Consider the following 22,869-nt stretch of genomic DNA (forward strand, 5'->3'; position numbering starts at 1 on the left):
GGCCTCCACTGGGACATGGAGTCTGAAAAAGCAAATCTTTACAGAAGAACCTCACTGGGCATTGACAGCACATGGGGGACAAGAGCTAAGCTGGTGGGTCTGGGAGGAAAATGTGGATACAGATAGGAGAGGCAAAGAATAGATTTTGTATTTATTCTGAAAGCAACTTCTCTGAGTGGCTGAGATTGAGAATGGTTGTTAAAAATGGGATGGAGTCCTGAATTCCCATTTCATTTTCTGTCCCTATCAGATATTTATTCTTAAGTCTATCTGATGACTAGTTTTGCATGACCTAGAAGTTGATTTATATGTAAAGCAGGGAAAGCAGGCTTGGCTGTATTCTGGATTAGCATGCAGCCAGGACTCATGACTTTTTGGCTTACAGTTCAGTTCTTTTCCCTTTGGGTATAGAGTATTTCAGTAAAGTATACAGTGACCTCCTAAGGTTTTCTGACTTGTCAGAGCAGAAAAGAGATGAAGTTATTTCACAACAGCTTTTCCAAAACAGAATTTCAGACTTGAAGTCACCAAACCCAGCATAGCCTCAGATATATTAAAAATTAAGCATTACAATTTATAGAAACTATTTCTGACCCTTACAAAATTGTGTGCATTTAAGTGTAGAAAGCTTGCAGAGTTCTGGCAGGGAGGTTCTTGCTTTGATATTCCAGGGCAGATAAACAAGCATGTTGAAAAATTACCTGTGCGTTAAAGAAGCAGAGAAAGCTGAGAGCGTCCATGTGCACTGGGGTTTTGAACAGTCATGTTGGGACATGCTGATAAAGGAAAAAGTTTCAAGGACTGGCAGTTCTTAGACAAGGGGAAAAAAAAAAAAAAAGAGCTTATGCATTCTGCCTAAGAATATGCTAGGTGCCATTCTCTCTCCAGCTGAGCTCACAAGATCTTAAGGAAGCAAGTGAGACTTAAATGTGCTGGACCATTTCCAGAACATAATAAAAATAAGTAATAGTGGATATACAACAGTGGAAATATCTATTGCATAAATTATTATTCAGAGCATTTTATGGGAAAAGAGTAAATGAGGTGGGCTTCAATTGTTCAACTTTGAATTTTTTTTTTTTTTTTTCCTAACGTGAGGAGGAAAGCTGAGATGGTCCTATGGCACCAGTGCACTGTACTCCAGTGGAAAGAGAATAGCTTTCTCTGGTATTTCAGTTCTTGCTTTTGATTTTCTTTTTCCCACATGGAGTCAGCTTCTGATCACTGTGAAGGAAGGGGCACTGCAGTCTCGTCAGTCTTCTATGCTTTGAGTAGTCATTTGTATCTGAGCAGGGGGGGGTGAAAAAGGCTTAAACATGGCATTGTTTAACAGCCATCCTGCACTTGCCTTGTTACAGAGCAGAATGCCATAATCGAGAGCAGCAGGGAATGCAGCCCTCTCGGTCTAGATAATTTCACAATTTCCTGTTGTCTTCTTCACCCTTAGAAATTTCTTGGCAAAGGCATGTACCTAATGCATGATGATTGATCACATTTTATTTTACAGTCATTTGTCATCAGATTTTCTTGCTGTCTTTGCTTTACAGATCCAGTCTAATTCCAGTGTTTAGGATCTTGACGCATCAACTTTGATTTATTTGCCTTTTTTTGTACATTTGTAGAGCATAGTTGCCACTTCACGTCATTCACTCTGGCAGAATGACTCCTGAATTTTGTTGGTATAAATCAGACATTTTGTTTCTAAGCTGTAAAAACACAGTTCAGCTGGAGTCAGCTGCATTCCTCTGTACTTCTCTTCATGAACACTGCAAAGACCCAGAGCTCAGGAGAGCTTTTATATGCAGGAATTCACCACAGCACTCTCCTGAATGTGTCCCACAATTGTTATTGTTAACTCAGTACTTCCTGGGAGCACAGAACCTAGAGCATTTAAAAATGGCACACAGGATTCTATATTTTTTTGTTTCACAGTCCTAGTGGCCTATCATTTTGTAGCTATTTCTGATATGGTCTCAATTTCTGTTTAAATAGGAAGTATTAGAATTCCTTGGGGTCGGGAAGGAGGGAGGAATTCAAACAAAAATAATTAGTGTTTCTATTTTTGTTTTACATTTAAACTTTTCATTATATTCATCCACTTTGATTTTATTGCCTGATTCTCTACATGTTTGGACTTTTCCATCACTAACACATGTTCATGAGAGCGAGTCTATTTCCAACAGTCTTCTAACGTGCAAAGTTATTTTTCAGTTTAGAAAGTATTTTCCATCTTGTTTTTGTCACAATCCCAAAGTCAACAATCAAGGGAGGAGGTTATCTGGAATGCAGATTTTTGGGGATTTTTAGCCATACTCCTGGTGAGAGTTCAGAAATCATAAAGGGTCTGGTGGAAGAGGGGTTGTTCCATTGCCTCTTACATCACTTCTCTCCAAGCAAGAGGCAAGATACGACAAGTCATACTACTTGCCTCGTTACAAAGTTGAATCAGCTCGAAACCCACCTTATTACTGTATGCCCAGCACTGAGTGTGAAAAGTTCACCTCTTTTTCTCACTGTAAGCTCTTAATTAGATTCAAGATCATTGTTGTCTGTAGTTATCTATTTGAGTTACATAGAAAATGACAATACTGTATATGCTATGCCAGAGTGCAGAACATATTGTAAATAGAAAGGTTTACTGCCAGATAAAGTTGGATTTAAATTCAGTAGTGCAAGAGGTCCTTTTTGTCTGATCTTAATGTTCCCACAATCTCTAGTTACAAGGAGTAACACTGATTTTAAAGTTCTTCTCTACTCGTGGTATAATTAATACAATGAAAGACTCAATTCATCTTCTTTGATGGAGTGTACAAGGCAATTGTCCAAGCATAAACACTAATTTATATTAGAAAATAAAAGATCAAAACTCAAAGTATCATCAATACATGGGATCTTCTTGGGTATCTCAGTTAAGTGAAAAAGCCATTTCAAATCATGTATTTTGGTGGTGGTTGTACATTTGACTCTCATGCTAACCACCTAATAACCCAGTTAGGCCAGTCTGGCTACCTGCATTTGTCCCTTGAGCATTTGCTGTTGCTGCCTTACAGTAACACCCTGTTGAGTGCCTTGCAGTCTCTGTTCCTGCCTTCCTGTCCCCACTGGTGAGAGCGCAGCTGGGGATGAGGAATGAAGGGAAATGGCAGTGTCACAAGCAAGCGATGCTGCGTCTTGGCTTCTTTGTCCAATGGTTTGTTTCATAACTCGTCTCAAAATGCAACCAAGCCATTAACTGGTGGTGCCTGATAGCTAAAAGTGCTCTTCTCATAGCTCTTTGCAGGAGAGCATGGAGGCAGTTATTCCAGGTAATTGTATAGAGGGAGGAACAGGGAATGTTTTGCGCAGCATTCCTCAACACTGCTGCAGTCAAAACCATGAAGGGGTTTTGCCCTTCTGCAATCTACTCTGCTTTTTTTTTTGCCTGTGAAGAAGCATGACTGGAAGACTGCTGTACTGCAGTGGTGTGTTCAGTTCTTGTTTGTGCAAAAGTATTGATTTGTACCAGGAGCTTTCCGAGCCTGTGCCTGACCGAGGCAGAAGAGTGCTTTCTGTTTGTTTGCTGGCTGGTTTCCTGGCAGGGGTGCCCTTAGGGTGGTGGGAAACTTCACTCGTTGCAAGGAGATGTTGGTGTTAAACCTTTACAAAAGTGCAGGTCACAGAAATAGTGACACATAAACACTGGTTATAATTAGAGCTTCTGTTGGTGTCTACACACTTTCTACCTGTTATATCAAATCAAGTGGAAGTTTGGTGGAAATTAATACCTTAGCAACCCATTACATCTGTGCACTTGGTTCCAGTTAACAGGTGAGCACGGTGTGCTTCTCTCTCACTTTGCCTTGCTCTGGGAAGGATGGACTTCAGTATTTGCACTCATGGTGATTGGCAAGATGGTAGGAGCTTGAGTAAGCTGCTCCTTACTCAAGGGATCTTTCTGTGCTGCTGAAGCACTCTGTTACAGTCTGTCTGTAGTGGGCTCTGCTTTCAGGTGGACATCATCTTGCCTCTTGCTCAGTTCAAAAAAGGTGTATCTTTGTTTTTGTTTCTGCATCCTAAACTATGGGTTGAAGTCAGGTCTGAATCCATAATATGACCCATTTTTAGTCTCAATACAAACATGCAAGTATAGCTTTTTAATGTGGTAAGAAGTTACATGAGAAAATACCCTTTTGAAAATCCAAGAAATCGGTAAGTTGTATCTTGTTCTTCAAGTTTCTTATTTTGCTTTCCTTTCAACTGTTGGGATCCTTATACTGGTTGAAGATCTGGACACAGATAAACAATAAAATCTCAAGGATTTAGGGGTTTTTCAACATTCAGTTGTAAAGATAATTTCAGTTTTTCTCTAGTCTTGTGTGGCAGGCCATATCTGCTCAACATGGCAATGAATGTGCTTACATGCTGGTTCTGACGTTATTATCACTACTCTGAAAGGGGTTAGTTTGTCCTGATGAAATAGCATAATGCCCTGAGGAAAATCAGGGCTAACCAGAAAACCTAAATAAAATACTAAGAAAGTAGTATTTTCTTAGCCAAAGTAGTATTTTCTTAGCCAAAGTAGGGAGAAAAGTTCCGAGGAGTAAAAAGAGTGCTGTGTGATTTTGTGTGAGCTCACCAAACATCAGTGTTACTGTGACATTACGGGATCTCTTCAGGAGGAGCCTGGAAAGACCCAGGACCATTTTGTCAACACGTTTCTTGATCTTTTTTTCAGTAAATGGGCTCCTGAGCATGACCACGTTGAACTGGGAAATTCCCTGCATCAGAGAGCCAAAAACTGACTTATTATTCTGTACGTGTTGGTTTAAGATGGGCAGATGGGGTTTGCAAAACTGGAAGATGACTGAGCAGCTTCTGCCAGCTTGTCTTTCCTCAGCACAGGATGATCTGTGGAGCCACTCCTGATGCTTCAGGAAAGCTAAAATGGTACGTGGAGTCTGAGCTGCTTGACTCAGAGCAGGGCAGTGGGAGTTGGGAGTCCTGTCGAGGCAAGTCCCTTAATCACCTTCCAGTCACCTTTAAGCCTTGGCCTGAGATGCAATCTGATACTGTTATTTGTGGTTGTAAAATAAACGTGGATCATGGACGCAAACTCCTCAAGATGAGTACATACAGATGAATACATACACTGGTCCACGGGAATCCTGTTTTTATTTGAGAGCAGGTGTGGAGAATTAAAGTTTTTGTAAATTAAAAGATTCTTCTCTTTGAGTGAGAAGAGAAACTGGAGAGAAAAGACCAAATCAGAATGTGAAGATCGATTTTTATCTACAGTTCAAAATCCCACAGAGTGTCATTGATACTATCAGTTTTCTCCTACCCACGAGGTAGTTCTGATTTCTCGGGGAACAACTCACAGCAGCAAAGCTAAGCATGGGCTAGAGGGCTGGACACCAGGTTTATGTCTGCTCCCCTCACTGTGCAGCAGAGTCCCACCTGGAAGGTAGTTTCAGGGTCTGTGACCTGGTTACAACACATTGTGGGCTGCTTGGCAGGTGATTTACCCTTGAGGCTGCTATTCACTGCTGACTCGCCAGTGGTTTGAGAGCTGTGCACCTAAGGCTCTGTGTTGGAAGAATGCCCTTATCACAGCAACTTATTCCAGTGCTTTTTCTGAAATGCTGATGTTCTCAAAGAAATATCGTTGCCCAGAAAGAAGGTACTATTCACTTGAACTTGTTAAGAAACATGAACTTGATTCCATGATCTTTATTTATGCTGTTTATACATAATTTTTTGAAAGTGTATGTAACGATATGCTTTGTAAGGTCCTGCATGTGTCACTGCGTATGTAGAAAGATTCAATAAAAACATTTTGCTTTAAAATCTTTGGAAGATTGAAAGTTATTTAATTATTTACCTCTGTCCAATAATACTAGTTTTGAAGTCTGTGGAACTGCTGTGCCTTCAAGAGAATATTCTTGTAATGGAAGTAGATTTCTTGGGGAGGGACCATCCACTGATGAGCTTCTGTGTTCGTTTGTGTGTGTGTGTTTTTTCCTTCTGTTAACTCACCACTGTCCTTTAGAGAAAACATGCCTGAAGCCATATGGACAAAGCTTTGTTGCTCATTATTGTTGAAATAATCCTATAGCTTTTATCTGGATCACTGAAATGTACAGTATAACACCATGTAAAACAGAATCTTTCTCCTAATTGTGATATCCCAAGTACTTAACAGCATACACCTCCAGAGGGCCTGTTGCTCTGCAGCCCCAATCTTGCACAGTGTGAGTGAGTGGGAGTTTTGTAACTGAATTTGGGGGTTTCAAGATTGAGCCTTAAGCACAGTTACCTTATCAGGGGCCTGGGATTTAAGATAGTTCTCTAAGAAGAAATGTTTTGCCTCTTCTTCAGGTTGTGCATATCATGCTTTCCCCCTCTTCCTCTTGTCTTGGTGAGTTAATTTTCCTGACACTGGAAGCAACTGAAAAGATATTTCTTATGAGAGACTATGCCTACGGTATCTTCTATAAAGTGAGTCATTTAAGTCATTACTGACTTTACCCCAGTCATTTTGTATTTTATTGGTATTGTCAATACAGATTATCATTTAGAGTCTAACAAATAAGATTCAAATGCTAATACATTCCACATGACCTCTTTGCAGAGTCTGTCCCTATCCACTAGCTGAATCTTGACAGTGGATTTAGGTAACGGGGCTTCAAAGGCTGCAGTGGAGTCTGTAGTTTTTAGATGTAAAATACACTTCTAGTGGGTGATACCTGTGTCCTTGAGAGAAACATCAGTGTGCCTCTGGAGCATGTCTGCACAACATACAGGAATTCAGAGGATGTGATCTCAAGTCTAGGCTGAAGGATTGTTAAGAATACTAAAAAATTTTGACTTTGTGGTATTAAACTGAAGAGATTGAGATGAGACAGACAGAAATAATGAGGAATCAGAGCTCTCCACCAGGTCTTGAGGAAGCTGATTTAGGATGCATCTACAGGCACTCTAAAGGTTTGTAGGCCGAAGTGACTCTAGGTGATTCACTACACACACTATGTTACTACCAGCCACAACCACTCATTATCTGTCACCTGCTTTTGGTCTTCTGAGATTTCTTAAGTCACCTGCTTTTGACCTTCTGAGACATTCACATTCCAAAACAATAAAGAAACAGAGGTCACCAATCAGTGTAACTTCTGTGTTGAAAAGACTTGTTTATTGCAGAATTCTGCAACAGATATAAGTTCTCTTTTATGATAATTTGATCATTGTCCTTTTCTGACGAGAACTTTTATGTTTTGTGATACTTCTGAGTTTTGCTTGCTAAGTAGCCACTGTAGGAAATTGGGATGAAATCTAATATTTTGTTTTGGAGAAGTGTTTGAAAAAGAAAATATCTCTAGTGTCAAAAGTAAATTTTTCCTAAATTGCCCCCATGCTTTGGATTAATGCACAGAACTTGGCACCTGTGCCTCTGAGTACTGACTGGCTTTATGGAGGGGAAACTGTCTAGCAGCAGGGATCTTCTGAATCTTTTCTCCCTTCACTGTAGTGGAAACATTTGCTCCCATGATTTCTTTTGGTCAAACAGTTATTTCATTTGAACTTTGTGTGCACAGGCTAGTTTATAAAAAAACAACTTGTTCGCAGTCTTTGCAGAACAGGAACTTAATTGTATATGCAAAGCATTAGTTTTGTGTCTTTCCTCTTTTTTCTGTACTGTTTGGGACAAAGTTGCTAGGACAGAATATTAAAAAGGAGCTGTGATTATTTCTGTTATTGTTTGTATGTATGTATTGTGGCAGTGCAGTAAACCCTCCTGTTTTGACATGATTTTGGCTTAATTTTCTTATTGCTGGCTTATCATTGATTAATGTGTTGTTTAATTTCCTTTTGTCTTTTTGTTTGTAAGTCTTTGCAGCAGTGTACAAAACTCCAGTAACAATAGCTGATTTTGCAAACCATGGCAAAAATTTGTTCTGAGGGTTTTTTCCAGAGTAACACTGAAACCTTTCTGTATAGTCTATACTTTGCAGCACATACTGTGGGCAGATTAATATGGTTTTTCAGTCGGTAATAATCTTTCAATAAGAAATTATTTCTGTTTGATCAGGAGAATTTAATCTGTTGGCCACAACATCAGATCAAAGACAAAACAGGGCTTCCTTTTGCGGTTTTATTTAGCTCATCTTGGGGATTTGAAATGCAGTGACTAAATTACTGCAGAGGCTGACCACGGTGTTGCTTTGCTTCAGATGTTAATAAGTTAAAACCTGACACTTCTAAAATGGTTTGCTCACTGCAACCAGTGAGTAAACTGTGCTCCTTGTTGGTCAGTCTTTCTCCTTTTCTTTGCGTTAGGAATCTTCATCCTGACAGCCCCCTTTTCCTGCAAAGGCCTCCTTAATCTGAGAGGCCAGGGAGCTATTCTACTGGAGGTGGCAGATGCACTCAAGGCAATGGTTTGCTATGAAGATCTCAGCTATCTTTAAACTCAGGAAACTTGGAAAAGCTAGGGTTGAACAGAGGTGAGAAAACTGGCCCTGGACATGCTGAATGCCCTGCTCATCAGCTCATCACTGACATCAATGAATTGCTGCCACCCCCCTGCCCCTGTCTCTGGGGCTGCGTGGTATTTGTTGTCTTAGTGATGCTTTGGGTGGTTTTGCAGCCTGTAGATGTCCTCTGCCTTACTTGCAGCCAGAAGAAATTTGGCAAATAACTCTAGTTTCCCCAAGGACTTGATTTTTTATTTCTTTCTGCTTCTAGGTGTCAGTCAGTCTCTCCACCGCCTCTTTTGTCCCCACGAAGAAGCCTGGCCTACCCCCTCAGCGACAGCGAGGACTCTTGCCACTCTGCTCGGCTCACCAAGGTCTCCAGCTCCAGCCTGCGCCTCAGGGACTGGAGCAGCCACACGTCCGCGCTGCAAAGCGCCTCCACCAGCCCGTCGGACGCCGATTCCCCGAGCCTCCCGCTCAAAGCCGTCAGTGTGGGAGCTTTGGATAAAAGGCTGTCTGTGTTCAAGGCCGAGGACCAAAAGGAGAGTCCAAAGGAGGTTCAGGATGGGGACGCAATAGGGAGTCATCCGCTTGCCCGGAGCACTCTGTCCTTGGGCACGGCCACCAACCTGAGGAACCTCTCCCTCAGCCGGGCGAGCGTCCGCTCCCAGGCGCTGGACATCAGGCAGAAGATCACAGAATGGGAGTGCCGCCGGGAGCCATCCCCCAGGACGAGCACGTGTGTGGACAAGAGGGATGCTGGGGAGAGGTCGGGCAGTGAGAGCTGCCCCAGCGTGCTGACCTCTCCCTGCAGTGAGAAGACGTTCGATTTCAAAGGGCTCAGAAGAATGAGCCGAACGTTTTCCGAGTGCTCTTACCCAGAAACAGAGGAGGAGGAGCTGCTGGACAGGGATTCCTGCCATCGGTTCGAAAAGAGACCCGGCAGGAGCGAGCCTCCTTCTGCCCCTTTCCTCAAGGGCCACGCGAGGAAAGAGTCCTCTGCTGTGCTCAACAGGATACAGAAGATCGAGCAGGCACTGAAGGCGCAGCCCGGCAGAGGCCTCCCTCAGTTACCAAGTAGCTGTTACAGTGTTGACAAAGGGAGGAAAAAGTCTGTGACTCTTAGTACTGTGGAGGGACTGAGTGAAACCTTAAGTGATAGCAAAGGAGGGAGTGTTGTTTTGGGGAGTGAACCAGAAACACCTACTGAGGCTGAGAAAAGCAGTAAGACAAAACAGGGGGTTACTGCAAACTTAGCTGGCCCTAAACTGCTCCTTGAAAGCCCGGATAACAGCGCAGTGAATCCTGTCCCCAAGCCCAAACGCACCTTTGAATATGAAGCAGACAAAAACCACAAAAGTAAACCAAGCAATGGTCTACCTCCATCCCCTACACCTGCTGCTCCTCCCCCACTGCCATCCACCCCTGCACCCCCTGTGACCAGAAGGCAGAAGAAAGAGTCGCGCTTTCACAGAAAATCACAGAATAGGTAAAATTCAAGGCAACGTTTTGTGCTCAATCTTCAAATAAATAATTGTGCTGTGTTTTTTTTAGTAATAGTATTCTAAATTCTCCTTCTAATGCAATGCTTTTGGGCTCAGAAATGATAGAAATTGCGTGAAAGACAAGTTTTTTTTCTCCACTGGACTGCACTGATGGGATGCACTGGTACAATACTTTGCACGGCCACAGTTTTGGAGTTCTCTAACCTGCATTCCTCCATCCCTGGAAAAGGCTCTAGGTCATGTGCTAAAGATTATCTAGTTTATTTTGGCACAGATGTCCTTACTTGTGAACTGTAATGGAGCGTGGTTTCATTAACCTCTTGTTGTGGGACCAGAGGTGATCTGTCACCATCCAATCTCCATCTTCACTGCAAAACATACCTGCAGAGAGTTTGTGTTTCTAGAGCTTGTCTGTAGCAGTTGTCAGTTCTATGCAGTGTTGGTGATTTGGTTTAATTGAATGTGTAGAAATGTCCTGAGTTACTATCAGTAGCTGTAGAGGATTGATGCTGAGAAAACCATGTTTTAGCACAGAATGGCCTTCATGTCTTTCCTGAGTCAATGATGAGCAGAGTATGTGTCTCTGTTTCCCTAGCAGTCTGTGGAGCTTGGCTTTTAATTACATGAATCCTCTTTTGGGAATGGTAACTCATTCTGCTCACCACTTAGAAAACAGTAGGCATAGTTGTTAATCAAAGTACAGCATTTTTAACAAGTTTACCTATCTGTGGATGTGTACAATACACACTGTCTTGCTGTTTAGTGATGAACTTTGCAAGTAACTGCTAAACAGCATCTCAGGCACACACTATCAGTTTAGTGTCTGGTGCTTGATGTTGGCTTGATTAATTAAAAGTTTATGTCAGCACAACCTGACCTGAAGGGTCCTGGGGCAGGCAAAGGAGAAGAGGAGCATTCAGATTCTGCTCTTTACTTCCAAGAGACACCTGCTTCGGAAATGGATCAAACAGCTTTGCTGATGTGCTTTGCTTCTCTGAGAAAAGCGTGGGGGGAATGTGGAAAGCCAAGCTGTGATTATCTCTGAGTTCTGGCAATAATCTCAGCTAGAGGAACTAAACCTAGTTTTTTACAAGAACTTGTGAAATAAAGCTGACCTCATTTTATTCAGCATGACATTTCCAGTGTACAGAAGACAAACAATAATTTTTAAATGTTCTGCTATAAATGGCTAGTATTTATTGGAAAATTAAGGGGCAGGTGGTAAAATGACCTGTGTGGTGGGTGGCAGAGAAGAATGCATAACAGGAGATAATTCTTGCACAGAATCACTACATGACCTATGGTGAAGCACTTCAAGTCAGTCTCCAGGTATACACAGAGTTTGAGACCTTACAAGTCATCTAAGAGCCACAGTCTTTTGTTACAGTGAGTTTGTAAGATGAAGTTTTGAAAGTTTTTTTTTCAAGAAGAGGTACAACTGGGGCTTGCATCTGCTGTTCTGCAGGTTCAGTCTCCCATCACAGCAGAGTTAGACAACAACACAGTTCAGCAGTGGAGCCTCAGTTTTGTGAGGGGCTAGTAAGTACAAGAACAAAACAAAAGCAGTATTTATCAAATTGAGTTGTAATTAGTGCAGTGTAAGTTGTAGGACTTAAAGTGTTATCATGTGTACCTGTTAATTCTTACAAATCAGTTTGATGCTGTACAGGGTAGGTTTCCATTTGTTTTTTACCCTATTGTAGTTTAGCGATTTTTCTGGACTTATATCTGATTAATCATGATTAATGAGTAAGTTTAAATCAACCTCTCAAACATCACAGGTTTTCTGTCTGACTTCAAGGCTGGATGGAAATCCTTTATCCAGTCTTAACTTTGGTGTCCTTTTTACTATCCTACCTTTAGTTATAGTGAGGAGAATTCCAGCATTTATAGAGAGCTTGAAACTGTACAAGTCATCTAAGAATGACAGTATTTTGTTAATATTAGTTATTGAACTCTGTGTCTCTAAACTGGTCTCTTTTTGAGAACAGACAAAAGTCATTAAGTCTATAGCTTGTAGCTGAGGGTTTCAGACTGAACACCCCTGTGGTTTGCACTCGCTGAAACATCATGAGAATGGACTGTGGTTATTTGTTCTTCTAATATTTTGTTTGAAAATACAGATTTTCTTTGTGGTGGCTAATTCTACCTTATAGTAAAATGGAGGAAGTCTGTGGGGTTTGCCTGCTAGCGTAGAGCCAGTCTGTGTTCAGAGGACCTGCTGCCCATGGTGGCTTTTGCACTTGAGACTGGTGTGAGCTGGACATTCACTAGTGTTTGGAGACCCTCTGACACAGACACAGTGTGGGAGAGGAGTGTCCCAGGGTAGGCCTGGGACACATGGGCCACAGCTGAGTGCTGGTCCACAAAACCATTCCCATGACCCTATGCAATGTCACTGCATTGTGGCGTTGTCTTGAAATCTGTAAGAGCTGAATATTGAACTACTTCAGAAAGTCTCATTTTATACACAGGTATGTCTTCAGTGCCTAAGCATCTTTTATAACTGCAAGTAGCTGAGGCCAAGTGGATGTCTGGACCTGAAATGCCCAGCTTGTTTCTGCCACAGTCCTGATGTGCATGACATGGACCTGGATATTCTTAAGATTGGGGAAAGGAGAGAGAGGGGGCTCCCAGGCCTGCCTCAGACCCATAAGTCTGCACTGGCAGACAAATAGGAGATGCTCTTGTCAAGTGCTTTATCTGTGTCATAGTCAATGTATTGCATGTAGAGGTGCTCTTGAACAATTCACAGACTAAGCAGGTGTCATGAGAGACTGCTGCTACTATATGGATGCACTGTCAACATATGTTTCACCCCAGCTGGGGAGGAAAGGAGGATTGATAGCAGGATCATTTACTGTTAATCTAGTTTGGGTTTCAGAGTGAAGTAAGGACATCAGCACAGTCTCTGCCAGCGTTACAGCACCCTGGGCTATACACTCCGACCTGAGCCCGTTTTTCATCCCACTTCATCCTCAGCACTAAATCAATTGAGTGCTAGTCGCTGGCAGTGCAACTTTGGTGTAGATATTGCCTCAGAGAACAAGTGCTCGGTGAATGGGAGAATGGGGAAGGGCTTGGGCTCCTCTTCCCCTAGAGCTGCTCACCTGCACTGGGGCAGGTGTGGGTGAGAGGCAGTAAATAGCTCCTCTTTTGAGTACCCCAGTGGGAGACAGGTTGTAGGGGTTCATCTGACCTCACTGCCCCTCACCTTCTTGCCAGAAAGCCCAAACCTTCAGGCCCTCAGCCATCAGCCTGGGTTGTTTGTCTGCCCCAGAGTGCCTTAATTTCCTCAATGCTTTGTCCTTGGGTGCCAGTGCCTGACACGGGGTGTGCCGGGGGGCTGGGCGACCTTCACATGAGTCTGTCTCTGACATCTGTACGCTGACCTTTATGTGGGAACATATCTGAAGATTCAAGACTTGTGAGTGTTTTCAAACTAAAGGCTCTGTCTCCCAGAGCAACCAGTGGAGGGTGGCTTTCCAGAGAAATGTCTTTCTTGAGGAGAGAGAGCCACGTGCTTCTGGGGCCCCTGGCAAGGGCAGAGCAATTTCTAATCTGAGGACTGTGCTGCTAACTTACTCTGTAACCTTTGAAAAATATCACATACTTTTTTGGTATTTTCTCCCTCTCTGCATAATGGGGATAACAATACTTGCAACCTCATAAAAGTGCCACAGATTGCTATACTAAGGACTGCTGTGAGCACAGGACTTGAGCTCCTCTAAAGGTAGTCCTTAAAGCACGATATGTGATTTTGTTGTTGTTGTTGATCATTTTATATATATATATTTTTAGCAAACAAATGCTCAGCTATATGTTTGAGTCATTTTGCATTCTAGTTACTAATTACTTATTGTTTTAAACTTTAGAAAATCCTTTGAATTTGAGGATGCATCAAGTCTGCAATCCTTGTACCCTCCCTCCCCAACTGAAAATGGGACTGAGAGCCGGCATAAATTTGGATCCAAGAGCACTTTAGAAGAAAATGCCTATGAAGATATTGTAGGTAAGGACCTGTTGCAGTACATGGGCTTACAGAGGGATGTTGAGCAGTTGTGGTCAGACTGTGTTGTTCAACACATGCCCTTTGAAAGAAGATTTAGTGCTGTCAGTAAATGGGTGGTAAAAGGGTTTGATGCATCAGTGCAAACATAATTCTCAGTCTCCGTGCAGGAGGTCTTGATTCCTTCGGAATTCATGGGCTGATATTGGAAACAGACTGTTTGGTCAGCTTTTTGCTATGATTTTCAAAGAATCAAGTAATTCTTTTTATCTAGGCCTTGGCTTGAAGCCTTGAGTAGTGTAAAAATATGAAGAACTGAAGTTGAGGTAGTGTTTACAGAACTACCTAATAGTAAGATTGACCTCACAGGTCTTGTGTAGTCACCCTGAGCTTTTCAGGACTCCTGTGTGGACTGACCAAAGCAGTTGTTTGTAACACTGTTCCTGGTCGTTCGAAGTCCCAGTTGCTGGCTAAAGAAAAATTAATTTCTTTTAGCTATACAACCATCAGGAATGCACAACAAAAACACTGTTTTGATTAAGCTTCAGAAGAAAAACATGTTTCTTTTGGTCTTAGAAGGAAATGTATGGCCTATGCATACATTCTTTTAACATCAAAAGGTTGTTATAATTACTGAAAATTGGGCAGCCCTTCAGAGCACAGATTTTCCACACAAGTGATGAATATCTGCATTGTTTTTAACTCTTTCAGTGTTATATTTTTACAACAGATATAAAGGGTACTTCATTTTACTTCGGTCAATGAATCTTTATCTGCTGAAAACTGGAGGGCTACCAAGATAGTCAGGGGCCTTAGAGCACATCCTCTGAAGAGGAACTGACAAGCTGAGCTTGTTTAGTCTGGTGAAAAGGAGGACCAGAGGCACTGTAATACTGCTTATAAATGTTTGAAGGGCAAACAAAGACAAAAGAACATAATTATTCTAGGTCATATTAGTTGATACACCAAGGAACAGTGGCCACAAATTGCAGCTTGGGGCTCTTTGACCTTATACCCAAATTCTGTCTCTGGCTTGTCAGTCTCAGCGAAAACAGGAATTTACTCTTTCTATTTTCAGCTTTACTCTCCCTTTGTGCCATTCAGAAAAGTGTTTTCAGAACACATAAAAATGCTGCTGATCAGTGTCTGTTAATAAAAATGAGAGCCTATACTGATATGAAAAAGGTTTTTTTTTTTCTGTGGAGAGCATCCTTATGTGATCCATGAAGAGTCAGACAACTATGCAATTCACAAGTTAAAATGTGTTGTGTTAGTTACAGTGTTCCTCTTTGCCCAGGACTGTCAATGTGCTGCCAGATGTTAGGTGGTAATGCTTCTTTTCCTTGCTTTGGTTTGTTAAATATAAAAATAAAATGTGCAGGGATGGTAAGGAGCTTTCTCAAATGAGACAAAATCTTGGATTCAGTAGAAGAAAATCATAATGGGCTCTTCCAGCTCATGGGAAGTACAGGCCAGCTCCCTGCAGATTATAATTTGGGCATTTTGGCAGTGCAGTGGGAAGAGAATGCAAAACTTCAGATCTGTGGACAAACACAGAACTTCATTGTTTTGTACTGCTTTCTAACAACCTCTTTCCAAAGGACTTCATTCAGTACAGGCAGTGTACGGGGAATACCGAATCAGTATAATACTTATAAACTGTCAAGCATGATTAAAGACAAGCCAAAGTGGTTTGATCTCTGGCTTTAAAGAAACTATTGTAGTTTTGTGTATCACATCTGCATAATTTATACCAGTAGTGCTAGACCCCAGTCTCTAAGTAGCACTCTTGTGCTCATTCAAACCAGGTGTTTGTAAGAGTGAGTTTATTTTATAGATTTACATCTGATTCAAAGCTATCAAGGACTCTGTCACTGCTGCTTTGGGTTTTCTTTGCAAACAGTTGCCCTAGAAGGGGTGGTGGGTTTTTTGTATATACCTGTTTTTATCTCCTTCCTCCCTAAAAGCTTATAGGTAGTTAAAACATTGTCCCTGTAGTAATAAACAAAGTCTGTCGTCTTCCCCTCTCTGTCCCCTCTGTATAAAGGGGTGCATATTCCTAATATTAATCAGAGCTAAATTCCATGTGCAAGGAGCCATGTGGACTTCATTCATCTTCTGCACTAGCACTCACAGGAATGTGGCAGTCATAGTGACCTTAGCATTTTTTTTGCTTCTTGTGGTTTTGAACAAGTCTTTAATCAGACCAAAACTGATGTGACTTTATGAATCCAGTTGGAGAAACCATGGTTGGCTTTGTGCAAGTTCAAGAAACTAACATACTATTAAGAGTATAAGAGATGTATGAGATGGTTGCTTCTGTTGTGTTTGTGTTTGTGTTTTGACTGTACCAGACAGTTTCAGTTTTCCAGTCTGTTCTCCTACATGCAGTTGAGATATTTCAATGTTGTTATTTAAGGTCTGGTGTCTGAGGCATTCTTCATGTGTCATCTAGAAGAAAGTACTTGCTATCAGCACCAAGAAAAGTTGAATGAGTAAAGTGAAGGCAAGGTTAAGGGCACAATGTTAAGTTTAACCTGAGAAAAATGTAGTAAAACCATGTAAATTACAGTTTGTGTTTGTTAGAGAAATTGCACTTACAATTCAGAAATTAAATGTAGTGGAAGAAGTCTCTGATGGGGCAAGCCTCCTTACTCTGTAACTCCTCAGAGTGCTGGGCACAGCAGAACGGGTGGAGATTTTCTCTGAGGGGGGACTGCGTAGATGTGCAGGAGACCCATCGCTCAGCTGGGCTGTGCATATTGCATCATAGACTCTTTTTGGAATAAAATCATATCCACAGAAGTCTTCTACACAGGTATCAAGTAATCATTCAGGAAGCAAAATGTCCTTCTTTTGGTGTAACCATCTCGCTTTGAAATTGTTGTACTTGGGTAAACGCAGCCTTTTCCAGAGAGATGAGAACAGGTGAATCTGGGTCTCTGGGCTACTTCCCAATATATCAGAACTCCGAAGAGAGCAGATGGAGTCATATGTCTCACATCCACGTTATTAAGTGGAGTGTCAGGGCAGCCTAACCCAGGTGGGTGCCTGAGCAGTTACAATAGGCAGGTATGGACCTACAAGCAAGATTCTGAGCATGGAGGGGATGTCGGTGGCTTAACATTCCCTGTGGAGTTCAGAACAGCATGTCACTCTCATTACCCCTCCTGGTAAAGCACCTTGTCTCTCTTAAACGGGTTAGTTTCTTCTGAATGTTGCTGTGAATTGGACATAGTGCATGCCATGTAACAAACAGGATGATTTAGCTGTTTTACTGAATCCTCCGTTGTGTTTGCCAAGAGCTGCAGAAGTGACTGAGGTCCAGTTGGAAGGTGTTCCAGCTTGACATTACTTTCAAACTAAAACATTCACGAAGTTCTTCCAGTGAATATGGAAAAAGGTTAGAAGGCAGTGAGCTGATCTTTCCAGTAAAATCCCATCATTGCACACCACGTTATTGCCCATTGTGCTTTTGTATCACATTGTCATGTTATCATCTCACGTCAAAAGGGCTGTACAAATCTGTGAGAAACTGGAATTGCTAGGCTGCTGTGAGGCTGAAGCAAACTTGGAAGAAATTGCATCTTTGCCAGCAGTGCTGTGCTAGTTGCTTCTCTGAAAACAGAGTTTTCAGTCAGGCCCTTACCAGGAGGTCTATAGACAGTTGTAAGTCAAAGACAGAACTAGGACTGATGGTGCAGGCAGCAATCAGTGAAACACATGTTCCTGTTTTCTTCCAGACCCCCAGTCTACCTCTCACACTCTGAAAAGCATGTGAGTGTAATGGTGGCAAATTTAATAAAAGATACTGTAGGGTAATGGCAGTCAGAGCATGTTAAATCAGACAGTATCCATATGGGCCTGTCAAAGCAGGGCCCAGTACTCTAGCTGTCTGATCCTACTGACCATCAGCCTGCTGCTTTGCTGCTACACTGAGACACATGGATCTCAGTTACTTTTCATAATCACCTCATGCTTTATGTAGATTTCCATTTTTCTCTGTGGAGTCTGTCTCACTGCTATACCATCCACTGCAGCTTCTTCTCACAGTCTCTGTCAGATTGATCGCTTGGTTTTCTAGTCAGTGCTGCAGGTTAGTAAAACAGTAAAATGACCATGAGGCTGCTCTCCCAAATTCTAGTTTAAATTCAGGGACTGTTCAAGCCAGCAGGGTTAAACCTCTCTGAAGCACAAGCACTTTAGGCTGCTCGTTGATGCTGTACTGTGCTAAAATTAACAATATTAAATGGATGTTTTTTAGGGGTGGAATTTCTTATTGATTTTTCAGCCATGTTAATCCTTCTCAATCTAATGCTTCATTATGTCTAAGATCTTGCAGTCCTTGCAGAGACAGCAGGAAAATAAAGTACCTGCAGTGTTTCTTCTGCTTATTGTAAAGCAAAATTGGAAATGTCCGGAAAGCACAGGCTGTTGCCTACAAACTCCATGGACAGTTATCAAAAGGCAATCACATTTTACACTTGTCTTTTCATGTTGCAGGTGCTCTGCTACTTTTCTGAGAATGCAGTGCTGAGCCGATAGGATTGTAAGCAAGCAGTGGTCTGTAACTTAGTACTGCTCAGCCTTTCAAAGCAGCTACCATGTATTTTAGCTGTAATTTGATATTGGAGTGGTTCTTCTTTCTGCAGGTTTCTTCTGTAAATTCCTGAGCTGAAATGCATAGTTGCAGCCTCTCTGATTTTGAGAGATCTCATCTATGTAGTAAAGATTGTGTAGTAAAGATAGCAAAGATCTCAGACACACAAGAGATTGTGGAGATCTTGTGGTTTTCTTCCATTTGATTTGAACATGCTCATAACCATCCCAGCGGCTGTTTTCTCCAGCACTGGCAACATGAATCTGCATCTTTGTAATTTGATGAATAAAATTGATGAATAATGCATAGACACTGCAGTGAACACCTGGATTCTCACCACTGAGCAGTTTGGACTTCAGTGCCCAGAGATGTTAGGGAGCTCTAAGTCTTTGCAGTGCATGAATCCCATGCTCTTCCATCATGCAGTGCTTGCATTCAAAGGTTCATTCCCACTGCTTCCTCTTCAATGGCAGCACAAGTAGAATTCCTCAACCACCATGCTCTGCTTGCTTCTTCCTTGCCTAGTTGTATTTTATCTTAATCTTCTGCAAGGGCATGTGTGTGCGGGATGAATTAGGCTATATTTATAACTGAATGGAAGTCATAGGCAGAGGGCAAAAAGGCAGTTCAAGGATTTGTAGGTGCTATCACAGGGATTATGAGTGGAAAGGAGTTGATGTTGTGCCTTGTGTCTGTTACAAACACTGCAGAAGGCTGGGAGGACAGGTGCCACAAGCATCAAAAGTTCTTACTGACTGCTTCTAGGTGTTTCTACTTGTCTGTTATTCAGTCCTGATTCTGCCTGTCTGGGCTGCTTTTCCTGCCCATTTATTGCCACTATTTCCAGCTTCTTGCCTCTGGAGGTATCTGCTGCTTTTTCCCAAGTCTTTCCTGTGATGGCAGCTGAACCTTTCATCTCTCCATTCATTGTAATGTAAAATACATTAATTGCTCTGTATTTTCTGCACATGCTTTGTTATGCAGGGTATACACAGTTTGTAATTTATGAGGTGCTAACTCTGACTTGGCAGTGCAGCTCAGGGGCATGGGCTTTCTATGTAGCCATTAGGGAAAGCAGTAGGGTCTTTGCTTGGGCACTTGGCAGTCACCCTCTGGAGACAGTATCTCCTCTGTGAGTATTGGCTCCTAACTTAGACACCCACATTAGCACAAGTTGGTGAGATGTCTCCCTTACAGTATACCTGCTGCCCAGTTCTTCCTGCTTCCCAGCAGTGCAAAAGGGCAGGAGTTATAATTAGTGCTCAGGGAATCACTTTGTTCCTCTGATAATTTTCTCTCTCATCTAGAAAGAAATGATGCATTTCTCTTCTTTCTGCCATTTATAAAGAAGTGCCTATCTGCATATTTTTTTTTCCTCTCAGCCTTACTTTTCACTCTTTTCCCTGTGTGAGACAGGCCTGCTGAGTCTGCCTCTGCTTCCCGTTTGCCAGGCGTGAGAGGCAGAGCAGAGGAGCATTGTGTGCTGCCTCAGGACTTGGTGGGGCTGACTTGCAGAGCATCACAGAGTGAGGAATTACAACTGCTGGAGGAGACTCATAGATGCTTAAGATCAAGGTGCTGCATTCCTTAGGACTTTTCTAAACATCACCCTTTCCACCTCCTCCTTCCAACCCCTCCCCCCCCTGTAGACCAATCATTAAATTGCCTGTGAGATCATGTGAAGATAAATGCTGTGTAGATAAATGTCCTGTTACCTCAGCAGTTTGGTATGTAGAATTCAAGAGGATGGGAAACTTGAAAAAAATGCTTATAAAGGGAACTGATCTGTGGGCAGGGATGGTGATTGAAGACAGTATTTGCCAAAGACTTGCTATGTCATTTGACCATATGCATTCTGGTGCTCTGATTCAGCTCCCTTTGAAGTCGGTGACAATCTGCTGTTGTCTTGTGTGGCAGTTGGATTAGCTTCGTTAAGCAAGTCTGGCCTCTATACTGTGTAATGGTTCTCCTTTTGGCTTCCAAGAGAGACATCCATATGGAAGGAACAAGGATGTTTCCTTGCTCTTTCATTGTCAATGTGTTTTCCTTTTGCATCAAATCCAAACGAGTACAAAAGCACTGCAGCTTGCAGATGGTGAACACTCCTTGTCTGCCTGTTGGGACTAGATGGAGAAATGCAGAGGTCCAAGCTGCAAACCTCTGAGCCAGCCCAGCTATATGGAAACTGTCATAAGTTTTGTGCTGCTGCAGCAGTAGCAGCCACCACTGCAGCTCTTCCTCAGATCCTTCCTCCAGTGTGGGACCTGCACCTGCTGGCCACCAGTTCACAAGTCTTTCTCCCATGAAAGAGAGTCACTGTGCAGCCAGATGGGGTTAAATGCTGCTGTAAGGCAGTTCAGGGTATCTTCACAGATCTCTTGAGCTTACTTGACATCTTGAGTTTCTTGTTAGTTGTACAGAAACCAGTCTCTCTTGGCTGCTTACTGCTCTTTTTGCACGTCTGGTCTTTCGTGCCCCATCTACCATCTATAGAGAGAGCATATGTACTAAAAAATGGTGGTTGTCTAAGGTTTGAAAATTGCTGAAGACCTAGACTAACTTATCTAGTTCACTGGCTGAACCAAATGCTTGGTTCAAATGCCAAATCAGCAAAACCAGATGGTTTTTTTTGGTCAGGCTGTGTCATTATTGGAGATTTGGTGTGGAAGGAGGTGTCCGGGTTTCACAGGGACAGAATCATAGGCCTGCCATGGTCTGCAGGCCATTAGCAGTTCGGAGTCAGCCAGGGCAGCTGACCCAGGCTGGCTACAGGTGTATCCCAGACTATAAACATTATGCTCAGTATAAAGGGAGATAGGGTTGCTGAGGATGTGGGGGTCTCCCTCTGAGGCCTGCTGATCCTGCTCATCTTCCTGCTCCTGATGAGTGCCTTCCCATTTATTGTGACCACCATATGTTTGCTGGGTTGAATATAACTTTACTTTATAATGGCATTGGTATGAGTTGATTTGTTTTGTTAAACCCATTGTGATTTCAACCCATGAGTCTCCTCTCCTTTTCCCAGTCCCCCTTCTTGGCTGGGGAGCGATCATTGGGTGACAGAGGCACTGCTATAGTTTGGCCCTGGATATGGCTAAATGTAGATAGGTGTCAGATGCTGGAAGCTCAAAATGAGCAGAAATCACAAAGCTGGACACTGCGAACAAAGAACTGGTGCCAGGGCAGTCACAGGGGTTGTGTGAAGATTCAGGGGTCTGTGCCCCAGAGGCCCTGAGAGGGAATGTGGAATGCAGGGGAGGCTGCTTGTCCCGTTTCCTCACCTATCTCAGGGCAGTTGTCTACTCCCTGCAAATGCAGGTGCAAGTAAGGACTTTGTGCTGATTACATGGAACAGTTGTCTGCCCACAGCCCCATGCCCACGCTTTACACATCAGTAACAAAAAAAAAGGTATAAATGTCATCCCTTTTTGGACCCAGTTTGTGGGACGGGAATTCGGCCCCAAGCGGTGGGGACGGACCGACGGGTTTGTTCTCCACACCCCCAGCAGGGACGCCCTTTGGTAAGGTTTGTGGTTTTGGCACCGCCGAGTGATTTTTCCCTGGGAGATGATTATTATTATTGTAGTTGGAGTTGCTTTTTCGAGCTATCTAGCTAGTCTGCAGCTTAGTGTATTTATCGCTGGCAACCACACAGAATCTGTATGTTGGGTGTAACCAACCCGTGCTGTTCCGGACCCCGACAGCTTCTGCTGAATGCAGCTGGACCCACAGCCACAGGCTGTTCCTGCATCTGGGGTTGGACCTATAGTCATGGCTCTTATTAGAACTTATTAAGAGATAAGTTCAGCCACCCCTAGCCCCTCTAATAGCTGAGGACCGGTTAGAAAGGAAGGGGATTTGTCTCTTACCAAATTCATCTCTCCCTTACCCACACCTACCCCTTTTCCTTCATGCAACAGCAGAAGGTGGTTGTTAAAAACAAAACAAAAAAACCCCAAAACATATTTTGTCTCAAGGCATCATTTCAAAATGAAAAAACAACAACAACAAAATTTGCTATTTTTAAGCAAATTAGAATGAAAGAATCAAGTGTTCGTGAACAGGAAACCAGTCATCTGAAGAACCACTCACAGCTCTAGGAAAAGGATTAAAATCCCTGTGTGTCTCCACTGACCTCCACATCACACTGAAGAGGAATTTGGCCCAACCTTTCTTTCGGTAGAGATTCTGAGTCAGAAAAGCAGCCTCTGCTCATGGTTCCTTCTCTCATCCAAGACTTCTCTCGGCCTGTTTCTATACTTAATATTTTAGGTCAACATTAGTAATGTTGAATTTAACTGTGTG

General features: G+C 42.6%; 1 protein-coding gene across 1 annotated transcript in view; it reads left to right on the top strand.

Annotated features, from left to right (window-relative positions):
* Positions 1-8,721: 8,721 nt before the first annotated feature.
* ST5 (suppression of tumorigenicity 5) overlaps positions 8,722-22,869 on the top strand; it is a gene marked incomplete at both ends in the record, with an annotated part of 64,195 nt that continues 50,047 nt past the window's right edge. The window contains 2 exons of the mRNA XM_008944862.1: positions 8,722-9,939; positions 13,831-13,967. Coding sequence (XP_008943110.1) covers positions 8,722-9,939; positions 13,831-13,967 — 1,355 coding nt within the window. The remainder of the gene's footprint in view (positions 9,940-13,830; positions 13,968-22,869) is intronic.

This window comes from Merops nubicus, unplaced genomic scaffold (assembly GCF_000691845.1).
Source record: "Merops nubicus isolate BGI_N331 unplaced genomic scaffold, ASM69184v1 scaffold22637, whole genome shotgun sequence".
Classification (NCBI taxonomy): Eukaryota; Metazoa; Chordata; class Aves; order Coraciiformes; family Meropidae; genus Merops; species Merops nubicus.